This window comes from Rattus norvegicus, chromosome 20, assembly GCF_021556685.1.
Source record: "Rattus norvegicus strain SHRSP/BbbUtx chromosome 20, alternate assembly SHRSP_T2T, whole genome shotgun sequence".
In the NCBI taxonomy this organism is placed as follows: domain Eukaryota; kingdom Metazoa; phylum Chordata; class Mammalia; order Rodentia; family Muridae; genus Rattus; species Rattus norvegicus.
In genome coordinates, this window is record NC_141553.1 from 7,194,285 (window position 1) to 7,212,844 (window position 18,560).

Here is an 18,560-nt window from a genome sequence, read left to right on the forward strand (position 1 = left end):
GAACGCCCGTCGCGGTGGATTCACCCTCCCGCGCACCCCACTTCTCGCTCGTCATCTCAGAGTCCCCACCTCCCCCTACACAACCCCCTCGTAGGTACGCCTCTGAATCTTGAGTGATCAGGCCTGGGGCGGAGCCAAGAGCGGAGCTCTGCCCTCTGGGCTGGACTCCCCGAGGTGTTTAGGGTCCTGGGGAGCCGGGTCCCGCGCATCCAAGTGACGCCCGAGCGCGCACGGGGTCTCGAGCTCCCCACTCTTCTACTCGGGTGCCCGGCAGCCGAGGCCTCTGCAGCTCCCCTCCCGCCGAGAGCCCGCCCTCCACTCCGGGGGCCCCAGACCCGGCTCCGCCCTGCTCGGACCCGGTTTGTCTGGTTCTCCCCGAGTGGCTTGTTTCTCGAATTTCTCCCTTTCTCCCTCTTCCTCTACCTCTGGGGCCCTCCCTCTCCTCCCTAATGCCGGAGAGTCGGGTGCCCGGACCCTGCGCTCTGGACGAGGTTCCATAGGACAGGAGAAGGGGACACGGGAGCGCGGCACCCGCGCAGGCACCTGAGTCTACACACACGAATCCAGGAACTACCGCTGCGTTCAGCCCAGGACGTGACTTTATTGGGGATATGGGTCCCTGACTCCGCTTCACCGTCGTTCCCTCCCCCACAGCGCGGGCCCAGAGGGGCCTCGAACATCTGACTCGGTCTCCTGGACAGGAAGTGACTGGGGAGGAGGGGGCGAGGCAAGTATTTTTGGGCGACCAGATGTTCATCTCCATCCCCACCACCAGTCCGTCCGGGTGCCAGGCTGGGAGGGTGCACGGAGGTCGCCGAGAGGCAGAGGGGTGAGCCCTTCCCTGGGAGCTATGGGGGAGGGACCGAGCCGCCGCCAACCGAATGCTTTCTCAGCGCTGAGAGACTGTGGGGTCACTCGCAGGCCAGCTTCCCGTCGAAACTGGAGAGGGCGATGGCGAAGGCCTGCAGGGCGCACAGCGGGTACCGGTAATCCAGGGTGAAGGCGTCCTCAGCCACGCGGCCGAATTGTAGCACTATATAGTCGGCTGTGAACACAGACCGTGGGGGTGACCCTGGACCCCATCTTGGCAGGCAACCCCTCAACAAAGGTCTTGTTTCTTGATTTGGAGTCATAGTCCCCATGAAGCCTCTGGCCACTTTCCCAGTTCTGGGTCATCCAACCAGCCCAGCCTGTACAGGGTCTGTCACACCAAGTCCTCAGGGCAGGGGCCCTACCTTATCAGCTGCTGCCTAGGGCTACAGTAAACCAGTAATCTAGCAGTACCCGACCCTGTCAAACTTGCTGGAACCAGAATCCTTCCCTCACATACTTTTCTGTGGTCTTTTGGCCTCATTCCTCTGGCCTGCCCCCAGTCCTGAAGGCTTTAACCTTTGACCCTAGTTCAGACCCTTCTCTAACCCCAAGTGTTCCCTCCCTTAACCAATTGTGCTGACTCAGGCCTCCCCGGTTCTGATCAGGGTTACCAATTCCAACCAATCAGCCTTCCCCTTCCTCCCTTCTCTATCTCTTCTGAGACCAGGTTTCATGTAGCCAAGGCTAGCCTTGAACTCCTCCTAATCCTTGAGCTACTACCTCCCTCCCAAATGACCTGACCTGAAACTCTCTGAGGATAAAGCTGGCTGCCTTAAAACAAAACAACCCTCTACCCCAGCTCTGGTCTGGTGGCAGACCAAGCTCCTACAGGAACTAGCTTGGAGAGCAGTCCCACGGCCACGAGACAGGCGGTACTGGACACACAGTACCAGTACTGACCAAACCCTCTGACCCAGAGTCCTTTGTGTGGTAGTCCTGGTAAGACCCAAGCTTTTGAGAGGGACACTCATTTCCCTTGGGTTTGGTTCCCAGCACCCATACAACTGCCTGCAACTCCAGTTCCAGGGGATCTGACACCTCTGTGGGCACCCGCACTACCTCGGTTTCATGGTGCTTGCCGCTAAGCCTAATGGCCTGAACTTGATTCTCAGGGCTCAACTGATGGAAAGAGAGCTAACTCCTACAGGTTGTCCGTGACTCCACACACATAGACACCCAAGGTGGTGTATGCTTCTGCCTGAACCCTAACCCGGCTCTTAAAAGACAACCCTCTGTTTTATCAGGGTATAGTGGTCATGCTTTAATCGCTGTTCTGGCCGAGCAGAGGGAGGGGGATCTCTGTGAGTTCGAGGCCAGCCTGGTCCTCATAGAGTTTCAGAACAACCAAGTCAATATAGGGAGACCTTGTCTTACGACAATTATTTTGATAACAGTAAGTTCTAACTCTCTCTTTTCCCCTGTGTGGGCTTGGGTCCCTCCACCTCCTCCGTCGTACAAAGGGGTTGATCTCAGGGTGGTTTCCAGTCTCCAGCAACACATCCCTCATTTCATCAAGGTAGCATTGGGAGTGTCCCAGCACCTACCTAAGGGTCCTGGAAGGGAGGGAGGGAGAGAGGAGGGGCGGATTAGAAGTTGGTAGGGGAAAGGTCTGGGTGGCCCTCAGATACTCACGGTCATCAGCGTGCACAATCTGGAAGTTCTTGACCGAGGCCTGAGTGACCCGGCCCTGGAAGTTGAGGGTGTATGAGCCGCTGTCTTCGTTCCAGATGGGTGGCTTGTTGTGTAGCTCGATCAGGCTCTCCAGGGTCTTGTTCTGCCAGCGCACTAACAGTCCATCGCTGGACTGGGGTGCCAAGGAGAGGGAACAAAGAAAGGGTGGTTAGAGGTGGCCAGGATTCATGTGTGTGTGGTGTTGTTCAGACTGGACTGCCAAGCCCACAGAAGGCATTGGCAGATGCCCAGGGGACATTCTGGAAGAGAGTGGAAAGGCGCAGCTGGAACCCAACAGGAGTTTTGTGCCCCTGATAGTCTAGAACCATCGAGTTCCAGTCTTCCACTGAACCTGGAACTCATTGATTCAGCAAGGCTGGGTAATCAATACTTTTAGAAATTCACCCATCTCGTCCTGCCCAGTGCTGGGTTGCATGTGCACACGTGCTTGTGCGTGCGTGCTTGTGTGTGTGTTCTCAGGGCTGTCCTCAAACTCCCCGTGTAGGAGAGGATGACCTTAAATTTCTGATCTTCCTACCTCTACCTCCCGAGTGCTGGAGCATGAAGCCTGGGTTTTGCTCCTGCTGGGTGAGCACTGGGTCAGGTGAGCCCGTCCCATCTCTCTTGCTCACTGCCTTGACAGTTTAGATGTTGGTTCTTACTGAATGGGCTCAGAAGAAGCTACCATGAAGCCCAGAGAAACTGCAGGGCCCAGCTTCCTGGCCACCTTCTATCCTTAGGAATCACCTTGGTCCTTGTGACCTTTAGCCATAATGGTCCCCCTACTGACTCCTCAACTCATCAGGCACCTTCTGCCTCAGGCTCCTTGCACAGGCTGTCCTCTCTAAATGCCATTTCCCCAAACCTAGATCCCAGACACTAAAGACCTCTCCCCTCGCATCCGTGAGGTCTGTGAAGGAAACCTGCACGACAGGCATGTGCCTCAGCTGTCCCCCTCTGTTCTTCCTCCCTTCCCTAACACTTAATATCTCCCAGATTTTGCTTATAGGTCACAATCCCTGTCTGCAGTCTACCCTCCTCCACTGTTCCTCCGGCTTCAAGGGGGATGGTGTTGCTACACTGTGCTGCACATGTTTTTACCCCAGTGTGCTGGAAGGCAGAGGCAGGCAGATCTCTGTGAGCTCAAGGCTGGCCTGGTCTACACAGTGAACCTCGCCACCTCCCCAAACAAACCTCAAGCCTTCTGAAAGAGCTTAACTGCCCAGCAGCCTCTCCAGCACTAGTTATTTCTTTGAGACAGTGTTACAAGTAGCTCAGGCTGGCCTGCAAACCTCCCGCTATATAGCTAGAGACGGCTCTTAATTACTGATCCTCCTGCCTCCACCTCCCAAGTTCTGCGATTACAGGAGTGTGCCACCCTGCCTGGCACGAATTCAATCACAGGGAACCTGAGCTCATTCTACAAGTGGCCAGAGGAATCTGTGTCAAGAGTTCTCAGGAAAGTCACTTGGCCAAGCTAGATCCCTGGCCCTGATGTTGAGTGGGTGACTAGAGGGTAAGACTCTGGAGAACGGGGGGGGGGGGTAGGATGGTAGAGGCTCACATTCCGGGGCCGGATAGGGACCCTCTCATTGTCCGAGTTCATTCCAGGGATGATGACAGTCATACGGCGGGGTCCTCGGAAGCCTAAAACGTTGGTTTCCTGAAACAAAGAGAGGGACATCAGGCCACATCCCACCTGAAGAGGGCCTGGCATGGTGGGGACAGTGGCTTCTCACATAGACCACAGCTGCCAGCTCCTGGCGCAGGCTTTCCACGTCACCACCTCCCCCTCGCTGTGGGTTCTGCCCGTTGTCAAAGACCGTGAAGCGGTTCCCCAGGAGGTTAGACCTGAGAATGGAAAAAGAACTGGGCTAAGGCAAGGAGTCCCTCCCACCTCCCACCCCAAGAGCCTTCCCACAGCCTCCCAGTTCAAGAGCAAGGGGCAGTGTGTGTCTTGGGACTAAGCGGGTCATGTGCTCTGATCCGGGCTTCTCCTATGGGGAGGGAGAGCTTTTAAGATGATGATTATTTATTGCTGTTTTGAGACGGTCTGGCTGTGGGGCTCAGTGGCACCGTGCTAAGCCTTCTTTGGGTGGCCCTAAGTGCAATCAGTCCCCAGCAGCAGGAAAAGCAGATGTGGCAGAAACTGCTGCATTTGCCAGGTGGAGGCAGATCAGGAAGCCAAGGTCATCCCCTAGCGTGCAGTTGCAGTGATGTCCAAACCAGCCTGGGCTACATGAGACCCTGTCTCTGAAAAAAAAAAAAAAATTAGGCTGCCAAAGTGGTCGTGTCCATAGCAAAAGCCTGAGGACCCAAGTTCGATCCCACACAATGGTAGATAGAGAGCTGACCCTAACAAGTTGTCCTCTGACCTCTACATGAACATACCGGCCTGCCTGTGCCTGCACACGACACACCCAGACTAATGAGATTAAGAAAGAATAAAGCAAATCAGTCAAATTTTGGCTCCGTCCGTGTGGTCCTAGGAAACAGGAAAGTCTCAGGTGTCCTACTTGGCATTGATTATTCTTTAAGTTGACTTATTGAATGACGTGTGTGTGCGCACGCGCGCATGTGTGTAGGTGTGTATGTTCGTGCACACAGCAGAGGTCAGAGGATAAATTTCAGGACTCAGTTCTCTCCTTCTCTCATGTGGGTCCCTGGGATTGAACTCCTGTCATCAGGCTTGGTGGCAAGCCCCTCACTCCCTTTGCCATCCTGCTGGCCCTCAGCTTTCCCACCTGTAAATCAGAATAGCTTCAGTCTCCCTCTGGTTTGGTTCATAAGAAAATACAATATTTGGAAAGTGTTTAGAACTATGTCGGAGTCTCAGGGAAGCTCCTACGTGCCTTTTGTTAAATATGGAAGCAAAATAAAAACGTCCCCAGAGTAGCTGGACGGTCATATGGGAAGTCATCCAGGTGACGCTGAGTACCCCCTCTCCTGTTCATTCATCCAGTACATTGCTTTTGCTTTTTTTTTTTTTTTTTGGAGCTGGGGACCGAACCCAGGGCCTTGTGCTTGCTAGGCAAGCGCTCTACCACTGAGCTAAATCCTCAACCCCATCTTTTGCTCGTTCTTGAGACTGTCACACAGTGTAGACCAGGCTGATCTTGATCTACAGGCCTCTGCCTGCTGGTGCTGGGATTCAGATTGTGGGGCAGGGTCTTAGGAGTTCACGCTAAGTGTGAACTTTTGTGAACTTGTTGTAGAGCCAAGGATGGTCTTGAACTGTGGATCCTCCTTCCTCGACCTCCTCCCAGGTGCTAGTTTTACATATTTGTTCCTGATTTATGTGGTTCTGGGACCAGACATGATTTAGAGAATACTCTAGCAACTGAGCTGCATCCTCCCTCCCTCTCTCTCTCTCTCTCTCTCTCTCTCTCCCTCCCTCCCTCCCTCCCTCCCCTCTCTCTCCTTTTCTCTCTTGGACAGGTCTAATGTAGCCCAGGCTGGCCTCAAGTTTCTTTTTTTTTTTTTTTTTTGGAGCTGGGGATCGAACCCAGGGCCTTGCGCTTCCTAGGCAAGCGCTCTACCACTGAGCTAAATCCCCAACCCTGGCCTCAAGTTTCTTACACATGCAAAGATGACCTTGAACTCCTGATACTTCTCCCTCTACTTCCCAGCAGCTGAGATTACAGGCGCTGGCCACCACACCCTGCAGTATAAGTTCCCTAGAGAAGATTCTAGCTGGGAAGTGTTAGTTCTTTCTCAGCGATAAGGGTCACAGGCCTGGCTTTTCCTGCATGGAGCTGAAGTCCTCCTCTACGAAGGCCTTAGTCATGTTCTGCACGCTCCCCATCCCCCGGGGCGGGGGGAGGTGTTGACATGCCCACCCCACCCCTCGAAGCCATCTAGATGAGGTCCCCAAGAGATCTTCGTGTGTCCGAGTGTGAAATGCCCTAGGCTGGGAGACGCCTCTGGAGCACCCCAGCACTCCGCCGCCATAGTGGGACAGAAGCGCGGCTGCACCTCAGCTTCCCGATGAAATTCTCCCCGCCCCTGGACAGGTTGGTGGGGTCGCTGGAGATGAGATAATTGGCCGTCTTACTCCGCTTGCGTTTTCTGCCGGCCAAGAGGAACACCTGAAGGGGATAGAGAGGTGACAGAGTGAGGCAGATGGAACTGGGGGACCAGAGAAGCTGTGATACCCCTTAGCCCTAGACACCACCCCTAGCCTTAGACACCGCCCCCAGCTCTACACATGCCCCGCCCCCTTTCTCAGGACCTTCTTCTCGGTGTCCAGGTGCAGGAAGTAGGATGGGTACATGCCACGGTCCATTCCCTTCTTGTCCCTTGTCAGCCGGCAGCGTACTGCCCGGCCCTGGGGTGCTGGCTGCAGCACAAACTCCCGGGGTTCACCCACTTCCACGGGGGGAGATGGGGCTCTCTCCTCCTTCTGCGTGGACAGACGGTGCATCAGTCAGGGCACCCGGCTCCATAGGTCCCCCCTCTGCTCCCGGGCAGGACAGGCCACCACTTACCACTTTCTGGAGGGAGAAAAGAGCTAGGTCTAACATCTAGGCCTGGGAGCCGAGGCACCTCATTCTGCTACAGCCGCAGCAGCCCAGGCCCACAATAGAAGGCTCTGGAATTCTGTGATGTAACGTCCTTGTTTTCATTTTCATTCTTAAAAATAGTCTCATGTAGCCCAGGCTAGCCCTCAAACTCTTTTTTTTTTAATGATTTATTCATTTATTTTACGTATGTGAGTACAGTGTCGCTGTCTTCGGGCACACCAGAAGAGGGCATCAGATCCCATTACAGATGGCTGTGAGCCACCATGTGGTTGCTGGGAATTGAACTCAGGACCTCTGGAAGAGCAGTCAGTGCTCTAACCACTGGGTCACCTCTCCAGTCCCTATTTAGTTTATTTGAGATACGGTTTCACTATAGAGCCTCAAAAGTCTGTAGCCCAGGCTGGCCTCACTGAAATCCTCTTTAGCTTCCCAGTGCTTGGAGTAGAAGTCTGTACCACCATGCCTAGCTCTCTAAATAATAACTCTCTTCATTCTCCTTAACACATTGGGGGGCGGGGGTGTTAGCTGTCCCTATTGTATAGAAACTGGGGCCATGCGTACAAGATCAGTCTATATAGAGAGAAAGAGAGGTCTCTAACCATTGTAGAAACTGTCTATTCCTTGACAGTCTCTCGAGGGACTACAGCTGTGTGTGATGACACCCTGAGCCCACACGGTTCTGCGAAGCTGTCCCTAGATTTATGATCCTCAGAAACTAAGTAGGAGAAAGCTAGCCCTCTGAAGACACAGAAGCTTGGGGGCTGTTTGTTACTCGGCAAGACATAGCTGACTCATGACCCTGTCAGTTCACTTTGCTTTTGGAGAATTTCCCTAGTAACGCAGGTTACAGGAGGAGGCAGGGTGAGCCCTGGTGCCCTTTCACCCCTTGCTCTGTTTGTCACAGGAGGGGAACTGGGACTCAAGTCCCTCAGGGGACAGAGAGACTGACCTATCAGGCTGGGGGTTTCAGCACCGGAGGCTCTGGAGTTATCTGCGGTAACAGCCCTTCGCTGAGGGCGGTCCTACACTGTGTGCAAGGTAAGGGACAGCCTGGGGCCCACTGCCAAGGGGTAAATGACCATCTTGACTGGTCTCCAGCCTGCTCCAGGAGAAACTTGGGAAACACCAGACTATGTGTGGAATGTGAGCTGGGAAAACTTACTCAAACATTTCTACACCTGTGAATTTCAAAAGCCTGCTGCAGCTCGAAGGGCTGCTTCCACCACAGATAAAAAAATACTGTGGCCCCTGGCCACAGGGATTAGGGTTACTGTCTGTCAACTCATCCCTGAAGACCTGACATTGCTCCACAAACTATTAACCCCACAAGCTCGGACCGGGGCTGGCTCTTGTGTTGTTTCTCTTCTTAGAGGAGCTGTAGACAAAACTCTCAGCCGGGTCTCCGGGTTGACTGTGTACTCAGGCCTGTGTACGTTGCCCTTCAAAGTACTTAGCAGCATGTCTCGACAATGGAAGACGTCCAACCAGAATGGACTCTGTACTTTGGGGAACATTCTGGAGCCTTTGACAGCCAGAGATTAACTATTTTATTTAAACATCTATCTATCTATCTATCTATCTATCTATCTATCTATCTATCTATCTATCTATATTTTGTATGACCGTTCTGCCTGTGTGCATGACTGTGTATCTCGTGAGTGCCTGGTGCCTTCAGAGTTCAGCAGAGGATGTCAGGGCCCCTGGAACAGGAGTTTCAAGGGTTGTGAAGGACCAGGAGTGTGGCGCTGGGAATCAAATCAGGTTACTTTGTAAGCGCACCCAGTGCTCTTAACAGCTGGGCTATCTCCAGCCCCCGCATTTATTTATGTATTTGTTTATTTGTCTTGTTTGTTTGTTTGGTTGGTTTTAAGGCAGGGTTTCTCTGTGTAACTACAGCTATCCCAGAACTCACAGAGATCCACTGGCTCTGCATTTGGAGTGCTGGGATTAAAGGGCATGCACCACCACTGCCCAACCTGCTTCCTTTTTCTTTTCTTTCTTTTTCTTTTTCTTTTTTTTTTTTTTTTTGGATCTATTTTATTTTTGAGGCAGGGTCTCATGTAGGCCAGGCTTGCCTCAATCTCAGGGCGTGGCTATGGTTAGCTCTGAACACCTGATCCTGCTGTCTGCGTTTCCTATGCACTAGGTTTCTGTGCACATGGAACCAGGGCTGTTTCATGGCTAGGAGGCTCCAGTCCTGAGCATGACCTCAGAGAAGTATTTAGCCCCTCAATGTTCCCAAAGGTGTGTAAGATGTGCCTCGAGGAAGCCTGTAACCCTAGTACTCACACCTGTAACCCTAGTACTCACACCTGTAACCCTAGTACTCACACCTGTAACCCTGTAGTCTTAGTACTCACATCTGTAGTCCTAGTACTGGGAGTTCCAGGGTAGCCTGGGCTACAGAGCAAGACCTTATCTGTGCCCTCCCCCCATCTCCAGAAACAAAAAACCCCAGTGCCTTGCTGCTGCTCCCTCAGCCTCCCTAGTACACGTGTCCTCTGACTGGGAGCTAGGTGATGTATTGCAGAGAGGAGGCTTGGGGAGAAAGCCCGAGGGTTCCCTGTTTCTTCCACTCCCATGAACCTGCTCTTCCTGGGCTTTGTGCCCTGTCATAGATGGGGAGCCAAGTCCTCACCCCGAAGTCCCCCTCGCCCCTTGGGTCACAACCTTTTTGCCTTTCCCTTTCGCTCTGCCCTTCTGGTTGCTGTTCCTCATCACTGGGGATGCATCCTCCTCTTCCTCCTCCTCCTCTTCCTTCTTCTCTTCCTCCGAGCCTTTGGGGGGCCCTGAGCATGGAGGGGGGAGGGGGAAAGGCTGTAGACCCTTCACCCCATCAGGCCAGGTTTTCCAATACCCATGGTTTCCTTTAATCCTCTCTGGTCAGAGCCTGGTGGTCAGGGGTATCAAGAAGCCTGCCACGTGCTCTATCTCTCACCCACACCCGTCCTGGGGCACTGCACACACAACATCCAGGGTCCCAGAATCCTTCAGTCACCCACCTTTCTTCTTCACACCCTTCTCAGCTGTGCCACCTTCCCCAACCAGGAACATGGAGGCTGGAATCTTCTTCCTCACGGTTGCTGGGCTCTCAGAGGGGTTCTTGTCAGTCTCCCCAGCCCCTGCAGACAGCATACAAGGAGTCACCACCGTACCAAGCCCAGTGCCCCCTGCCCTGCCCCCCAACCTCCGTCCCGTGTCCAGTCTTACCTTTTTTCTTCACCTTTCTCAGCTTGGTTCCCTCCCCCACCTCCTTCTTCTTGGTTTTGAGCGGTTTCTGAGGGGCATCAGGGCTTCCTACGTCCCCTGGGAACAGGAGATTTGGGGGGCGTGGATGGGGGTCAGAGAAGGAAGGAACCTTTTGAGGCTGAGAGTCACCTTCTAACCCCCTAGGGTGCCAAAGCCAGACAGGATTTGTTGGTCTTGTGTTAACTTTTTTCCTAAGTCTGAAAAATGATCTCTCCAGGAACCAGCTTAAGAGGCAGGGACAGAATGAATGGGTGAACAATACTAGGCCTTCCCTGGAGGCTTCTGTCAGCCTCTCCTGCAGGGACACTCCCAAGCTAGCCCTTTAGCCTCTGCTCCTCAACAGAGACCCGGTTCCAGCGTCCCACACATTTCTGACCCGACTGTCTTGGGCAGCAGCCCAGGCCTGGCGCCATCAGTGTCTTTAGCCACAGACTTCTTTTTTACTTTTATCTACTTTATGAAAAGCATAACGCTAATCCACATGAAGCAAAAACCCCACAAAGAAAACAAGAGTCCTCCTCAGTAGTTTTCTGCAGCCCTGAGAACTGATCTCCTTAGGAACTGCCAGTGTGTGGAGTGGGGCAAGGTATAGCTTCTTTACAAGGTCTAAGATGATGGGGAGCCTTGGGGGTCTCACCCGCCCCTCCAGAGAACTCTTCTCTCCACCTGCTCATGGGTTCCTGGGTACTCCTCGCACCTACCTTTTGGGCCCAGAGCCTTGGTTTTCCTCTCTCTCTCCTTGGGTGCTTTCTTGGGGGGCAGAGAGCTTTTCTCTTTTTTCCCCTCTTTCTTCTCCTTTTCTTCATCATCGTCATCGTCGTCGTCGTCGTCATCTGAATCCTCCTCCGAATCTTCCTCTGTGGAGAGAAATTCTCCGATAAAACAACCTCCAGAGGTTTAGTCCCTGCAGGGTGCTACGGGGTTCTCCGCACCTTCTTGAAGTGGGCTGTGCAGGGAAATACCCTGCTCAGGCTCTCTGTCACCCTCCCTCCTGATCCGTCCCCACCTGTCCTCCCGAGGCTGCTTCTGACCAATCTGGGGTACTTATGGCTACTAGCTGTAGTAGCTCAAGGTTGAACTCCTGCTGCCTCAGTTTCCCTATATTTGTATCAGGGAAAGGGCAGGGGGAACCCGCCCCCCGCCCTGAGCTGGGTGCTGGGGGTGATACCTGCTTCTCCGGGCCACGTCTGTCCCAGTCACTTACCCCCTCCCACATCTGGGGCGCGAGCAACCAGGAAGGTCTCCCGGGGGTCCCGCTTCTTGGCCTCAGGATCCCGAAGGAACTTGGCGTAGACTGTCTGCTCCGTGCGCGGCTCTGCGGGGTCTGCAGGCGGCTCCCCGTGCTTCCTGCGCCCAGCTGGGGACGGACCTCGGGCTCAGCAGGGTCCTGGCCTGGAGGTCCCCACTTCAGCCTCCCGCGCCCACACTTTCCTGCCCTCAACCCCGGCGCCCCAGGACTTACCCCCAGCTCTACGAGGGGGTTTGGATTCAGGGGACTCGGGGGTCTCGGGTTTCTTTTTCCTCAACTTCTGTCCCTGGGCAGGTCGCTGCAGATTAGGGGTCATGGGGAGAGAAGGGGGATTCTAAGGCTCCCATCCCCCTCTAATCCCTTGGAGCCACCAGAAATAGCCTCGGATTATCCCAAGGGGTGTTGCAACCCCTGCTCCCGGTGGATGTCCTATCCATGCATGGTGGTCACTTCCAAGACTCAAAGCCCCCCAAGTCCTTCTGGGCGCCCCATATCCTACCCCCCCCTTTTCTTCTAAACTCTTCAAGAGCTGCAGGTGTTGGGGAGAGGACCTGTCCCGGGCAGTCCCCCTTCCTGTGCACACCAGAACATCTTTGCACCTCCTTTCCAATCCCCAAACCGGGTGACACACCTGTTTGGGGCGCGGTGGAGGCTCCGGGCTCAGCCAGTCCTCTTCGTGGCCACTGAGGGTACAAAGGAACCCACTGTCCCACTCTTGTGATCTATTCTCCCCCTCCCCACTGCGGCCCAGAAACTAGGACTTGGGGTTCAGGTGGGGCGATGTGGGGGGCTCCCACCTGTCTGAGGCCCACACTTCCCGAAGGGTCTCCTCTTGCAGTGGCATGGCGTTCCTGTGTGCCGGTCACAGCCACCTCTCTCTGGTGACTTGCAGCTCCCAGCCTCCCTCCCTAGCTAATCTCAGCTCAGCTTCTCCCCACCTTCCGGGCCAAGAGGCCACCAGGACGCACCTCTGAGGACAAGATGTTCCAGCCCCATGAATTCAACCCTTGAAGGGAAGACCCCAGCTGTCCTCAGTATAGCAGCCAGGAAGAAAAGGACACCACCTTCCACCCAACTTGGGCAACATCCCTCTGTAAGACATCAGTGATGCTGGAGAGTAAAAGGCCAGACTGGCCCTCCAGACTATCTTCCCTTCTCTCTCTCCCCAGGCAGGGTCTCGCTCTGTAGCCAGGGCCTTCCTGTGTAGGCTGGCCTGGGCCCCACCAGTTCCACCACTATGTAGCCCTGGCTCATCTAGAACTTGCTATATAAATGACCAGGCTAGCCTCTAATTAATTCCCAGACAGAGATACAAAGTTTCACTATGTAGCCCAGGCTCCTCTAGAACACAATATACAGATGACCAGGCTAGCCTTGAGTTAATTCCCAGAGATCTGCCTGCCTCTGCCTCCCAAATGTAGGATTACAGGTTGGCCTTGCCGGCTTGGCTTGAGAAACACTTTTAAAGGTTTGGGGGCCTTTAGAATATTGGTGTGAGAGATGTATCATGAGCAGTTGGGTTAAGGGGTCCCCAGAGCTTCAAGATCAGGAAAGGAGTCAGTAAGATACAGGCCAGGGGTCACCAATAACCTAGTGTGCTAGAAGGCATGGGTCCCTGGGAGGCAGCCCTAAGCCTGTCACTCAAGCTCACGTGTAAGATAGGTATCACATGGTGTCAGTATCCTGAAGGAGCTGCATAAGGCAGACACTCCCCTTGTGTGCCCTTCTTCAGGGCCACCGCCCCTCCCCACTGCACATGTCACACATCTTGACCAGGGTTTGACTTCACAGAACATTTTTTTTTTTTTTAATTTCACCTGGGGCTCACAGCAGGGCCAGAGACAATCACCACTTTACAGGTGGAGAAACTGAGTCGGGAGGACACAGATTAACTTGCTGTATTTGGTGTCAGCCAGAGAGAGAAGCTGCTGAACTGGGCCCAAATCCAGACCTTTCTCTTGTGTCTCCATTTTCATTATTATTTTAGTTTCTTTTTTAAGACAGGATATCATGTAGCACAGGATGGCCTCAATTTCACTGTGGAGCTGAACTCCTGGTCCTCCTGCCTCTGTCTTCCAAGTACAGGGACCACAGGTGTGTGCCATTGTGAATTTATTTATTTATTTATTGATTGATTGATTGATTGATTGATTGATACTCTGGTCTTACTGGCCAGTCTGGAACTCATTGTGTAGACCAGGCTGTAGGCCTTGAGCTCACAGAGATCCACCTGCCTCTGCCTCCTGAGGGCTGGAATTTAACGTGTGAGCCAGCACCTGTCAGACTACTATTTTTTTTTTTTTATTGGTTCTTTTTTTTTCGGAGCTGGGGACTGAACCCAGGGCCTTGCGCTTCCTAGGCAAGCGCTCTACCACTGAGCTAAATCCCCAACCAGACTACTATTTTGAATTATGTAATATGTGTGTATCTGTGTATGGGGTGTCTACATGAACGCAGATCTTAAAGGCTGGGGATTCCACAGAGCTGGAGTGGCAGACGTATGAGGGCTGCCTAGTGTGGGTGCTGGGAACAGAACTTGGGTTCCCTGTGGGAGGGGTTTCTGTCCTAACCACTGAGCCATTTCTCCGGGCCACATTTTAAAGATTTATTGACTTTACGTATGTGAATTCACTGTAGCTGTCTTCAGACACACCACAAGAGGGCATCAGATCCCATTACAGATGGTTGTGAGCCACCATGTGGTTGCTGGGAGTTGAACTCAGGACCTCTGGAAGAGTAGCCAGTGCTCTTAACCACTGAGCCATCTCTCCAGCCCCCCAAAAATCTCAATAAAAATAAACCTTAAAAAAAAAACACCCGGGGCTGGGGATTTAGCTCAGTGGTAGAGCGCTTGCCTAGGAAGCGCAAGGCCCTGGGTTCGGTCCCCAGCTCCGAAAAAAAGAACCAAAAAATAAAAATAAAAAAAAAATAAAAATAAATAATTTTTTGTGTCATCTGGAGCAGAATGTATTCGAATTCCCTCCCCTTGACAGCAATGTTTTAATTCCCTGGGTTCGGGGAGGGGCGGCCCCAGGGGGGACTCTGAGAAAAGCAGACCTCTGAGGGTGGATGGCTTGAGGCGTGGGAAGGGAACTCAGGTGGGTCAGAGGTGACTTTAGGATTCTGAGCGTCCAGCGCGGGAGGAGTCAGGTCTGGGACACAGATAAGCTTCAGGGGCTTTGATCTGCCTCCTGGACTGTAGGACAAACAGGCGTGGGCTCTATAATTACATCTTGTTTTGAACTCAAAGGGACATTTCTCAACCAGATCCCTGCCTGGTCTTAGTCACCAGACTCAATTCCACGTAGATTTAGCTGCTTTTGAAAGTCAACTTTCAGAAGATAAAGATGGCCTGGTTCCCCCGCAAGTTCATCCTAGCCGCACGTTCCCGTGACTCATAACTTAGGTTACTTGCCTAAAGTTATGTAGCTTGCTCTGGGTGAATCCAGAAAAGACACCTACTACGGGCCAGGTTTTTTTTTTTTTTAATTTTTTTTTTAACAATCTCGTTTTAGAAAACAATATTTTTTTCTGTGTCGATGTTTTACCCTCAGAGGTGAAAGAGGTCATCCGAGAACCTGGAACTAGAGAGATTAGAGATGGTCGTGAGCTACCAAATGCTTGCTGGGAACCGAACCCAGCCTTCTGCAGGAGAAGCGAGTGCTTCAAGCTGCGGAGCTATAGGCCTCCTCCAGGTACTTTCTTGTTAATTTAGTCCCTGGTTTAAAAAACCAGCAGACGCGTGCCCTTCCCCCTCTGAGGCTAAGTGCACCTAACAGGAGAATTCTAGCAACTGACTGATACTCTGGGAAGTGCCTGCTATGTTCCCGGTACCCTCTGTCTGGCAGATCCCATAACCTTCTGCCACGGATCAGGAAACGGGGTGGGGGGTGAGTGTGGGGGTGACCGACGACGGACGACCAGACCGGGAATAGCACTTAACCTTTGGCTCCCTGGCTCCCCCTAGCGGCGAAGAGACGAGGAAGCCCAGAGGGACCACGGAAACTGCACGTGCACGTGCGTTCTGCAACACACATCCTGGTGACCACCGACAACTCTCCTCCTTGCTGCAGCTTCTCCGTCTAGGAAATTCGTTTGCTCACTGGAAGGGTTACTTCCTCTTGGTGGGCTCTCAGACGCACCCCCTCCCTCCCGCCCCACAAGGAGCAGCGTCAGGGAGCACTCCTCTGATCGGTGCAAACAAACAAAAACCCCTGAGAGAGCCTGGAGCATCTAAAGCAGTGCTCCCTACAGAGGCGTCTTTGCAGCGATTGCCAATAGCGGGGTTGCCTAAGCGACCTGCTGCTCAGAGGGCTTAGGTTATTGTCTGTCTTCCCCTAGAAGGCAGGAAGGGGCCGGGTCCAGCCCCACTGTGGCCCAGAGCTGCCTCCGCAGCCAGCTCTAGGGATCACGGAGAGGCAGAGCAAAGAGAGGGATCTGTGCCCTAGCCCCAGGAAGTGAGGGCTGTGAGGAGTGATACAGACCCCAGGAGCCTCCAGAAAGTTGAGAGAGCCCTGAAGCCCCTCCTGTGACGCTTTCCCTCCAGCTAGGCTGTGCCTCCTCCCCAAACATTTCCACCAGCTGACGACAAAGTGTTCAAAGAGCCGAACCTCTGGGGAACGTTTCCCACTCGAACCATCTCAGCCCTAATTGGGACTTAGAAGTAAGTTGAATGCTGGAGCCCCTGGCTTTCTCTTCCTCTGGCCTGGCCACAGAGAACCAAGTCCACAATTTTCAGGGTTTCCATTTGTACCTCTGACACAAATGGGCTCTGTTTTGTGCATCTGTGATTCCAGGACTTAGTGGAAGGATGGGGAGGGCAGGTTAGGGAGATCCTTGGCTACATAGAGTTTGAGGCTAGCCTGGGCTACCTGGGACCTTGACACTGAAATATCAAGTCAAGTTTGTATCTTCACATGGCACCAGGCAAAGTCAGGGGCTCATCCCATACCCGCTGTGACCTCAGGCCTTGTCTTTGTTCGGTGTGGACCATGGGTCCGCCATCTGAACCGGGCCGGGGAATTTACAAGATTTTGTTGGCTTTTGCCTTTTACTTGAAAAGTTTTAACCTGTGGTGCACGCCTTTAATCACAGCACTCAGGAGGCAGAGGCAGGCCAGCCTGGTCAACATAGTGAGTTCCAGGACAGCCAAAGTTATACACGAGACTGTTTTTCTTTTTTTTCTTTTCTTTTCTTTTTTTTTTTTTCGGAGCTGGGGACCGAACCCAGGGTCTTGGGCTTGCTAGGCAAGCGCTCTACCACTGAGCTAAATCCCCAACCAAGAGACTGTTTTAACACCCCATCCCTGTCTTCCCAACAAAAGAATCAGGGAACATCCATGCCAAAGAGCCCTTTGGGTCACTGCTAAGTGTGAACCAGGCTGGGCTGGTTATAACTGAGTCAGGCTTCAGAAGAAATCCAAGACGAGCCCCAAATGATATGGTCTTGGTGTCTTAGTTGGGTTCACTTTTTTTTTTTTTTTTTTTTTTTTTTTTGGTTCTTTTTTTTGGAGCTGGGGACCGAACCCAGGGCCTTGCGCTTCCTAGGCAAGCGCTCTACCACTGAGCTAAATCCCCAGCCCCGGGTTCACTTTTTTTTCTCTACCAGTTAAAGAGATGATTTTGGGACAGGGTCTCTCTGTGTATCCTTAACTGGCCTGGAACTAGTCCTGTAGACCAGGCTGGCTTCAGACTCACATAGATCTGCCTGCCTCTGCGTCCATTGCCTGGCTCTGTTAGAGAATTAAAAGGTGGGTGAGAGGGCTGGAGAGATGGCTCAGCAGTTAAGAGCACTGACTGCTCTTCCAGAGGTCCTGAGTTCAAATCCCAGCAACCACATGGTGGCTCACAACCATCTGTAATGGGATCTGATGCCCTCTTCTGGTGTGTCTGAAGACAGCTACAGTGTACTTATATATTATAAATAAATCTTTAAAAAAAAATGTGGGCAAGATCTAAGGTATAACAAGTAGCTACAGAGACCTTACGCATGGCAGATGGAGAAAGGGGGCTATTGAGTGGAGGAAAGACGCATAGACACTCGCCCACGCCCATGTATGTATATACAATGCTCTCTCTCTCTCTCTCTCTCTCTCTCTCTCTCTCTCTCTCTCTCGCAAGCGCTCTCTCTCTCTCTCTCTCTCAGCACACACACAGAGAAAAAGACTCTGCAAAGCAGGGGAGACTCAGACAGCCCACAAATCCAGCCTTTATGCGAGGGCTGGGGTCTCAATGCCTCTTAAGTGTTTTCCTCCCCTAATTCAGTGTTGGTCACTTTGGGGAAAGCCAGGACAGCTGGTTGGCCCAGAGTCATTGTAGTCATTCATGTCCTAAGCAGGCCTTGAACTTGAGTCAGGCTATCAGCAGGCAGCCCAGGTTAGGAGGGGAAGAAAGATGCCTGCTGGCCATCTTGGAAATTCAACACCTTTACTGCCTCACCAGCCCCCCCCCCCCTCCACAGACCAGGCAAGGACCAGGGAGTCTGTTTAGCTCCTGGTCTCTCATCACCTGTCCTGTTTCCGTCCTCTGAGAACCACCAGAGTCACATTGTTCCCCTGAGGAGTTGGTGGACTTGGGCGATGCTGTTCCTGAGACATTGTTCCCATTGAACCTCAGAGGTCCTGAGTTAAGACCAAAGAGCCCAGGGAAGGCCAGGAGGACTGTCCTGATGGCAGTGGGAGACAGAAGAGCATGGCCAACTAACCTATACCACAGGGAGACCCTCAACGGGCAGCTGATGGCTCACCCGTCATGGACCATAGTCTTCGAGGGATGCCACGTTACTCTGACTGGCCAACTGGCATTGTGTGTCTGCCCTGGACAATGCCCCCTGGGATAGCCCCACCCTAATGGAGACTTAATCCTGAACAGCAGCTGCAAATTTGACTATGTTACCTACCCTTTGCTGTGTGACTTTGTGTCAGTCACTTAACTTCTCTGAGCCTCCAGTTACTCATTCCTGGGAAGGGCACAGCTTCTTCACCTCGGTGGTGGAGA

General features: G+C 53.0%; 1 protein-coding gene across 3 annotated transcripts; it reads right to left on the reverse strand.

Moving 5' to 3' along the window:
• Positions 1 to 577: 577 nt before the first annotated feature.
• Positions 578 to 12,494, reverse strand: Tulp1 (TUB like protein 1). 3 transcript variants are annotated; one of them, NM_001415067.1, is made up of 15 exons: positions 12,363 to 12,494; positions 12,197 to 12,248; positions 11,779 to 11,863; positions 11,521 to 11,673; positions 11,018 to 11,173; positions 10,278 to 10,373; positions 10,070 to 10,189; positions 9,738 to 9,856; positions 7,032 to 7,037; positions 6,776 to 6,946; positions 6,520 to 6,632; positions 4,284 to 4,395; positions 4,109 to 4,207; positions 2,506 to 2,677; positions 578 to 1,045 (listed from the first exon to the last, which is right to left on the reverse strand). In NM_001415067.1, exons 1-15 carry the CDS (start codon positions 12,407 to 12,409, stop codon positions 912 to 914), a joined length of 1,635 nt encoding a protein of 544 aa, NP_001401996.1. In that variant the 5' UTR covers positions 12,410 to 12,494; the 3' UTR covers positions 578 to 911. The 3 variants fall into 3 exon arrangements, with proteins under 3 accessions (NP_001401996.1, XP_087453711.1, NP_001101112.1); XM_087597585.1 differs by lacking the exon at positions 7,032 to 7,037; NM_001107642.2 differs by lacking the exons at positions 7,032 to 7,037; positions 11,018 to 11,173 and having other exon boundaries at positions 9,738 to 9,787.
• Positions 12,495 to 18,560: the final 6,066 nt, after the last annotated feature.

Excerpts from the sequence above, each read along its gene's own strand:
- Tulp1 (NM_001415067.1), bottom strand. The coding sequence starts at position 12,409 with ATGCCACTGCAAGAGGAGACCCTTCGGGAAGTGTGGGCCTCAGACAG. Across the intron at positions 10,374-11,017 it reads CAAGGCTCTGGGCCCAAAAG|GGGACGTAGGAAGCCCTGAT; the intron begins GTAGGTGCGAGG and ends TCCTGTTCCCAG. Across the intron at positions 1,046-2,505 it reads GATTGTGCACGCTGATGACC|CCGACTATATAGTGCTACAA; the intron begins GTGAGTATCTGA and ends CTGTGTTCACAG.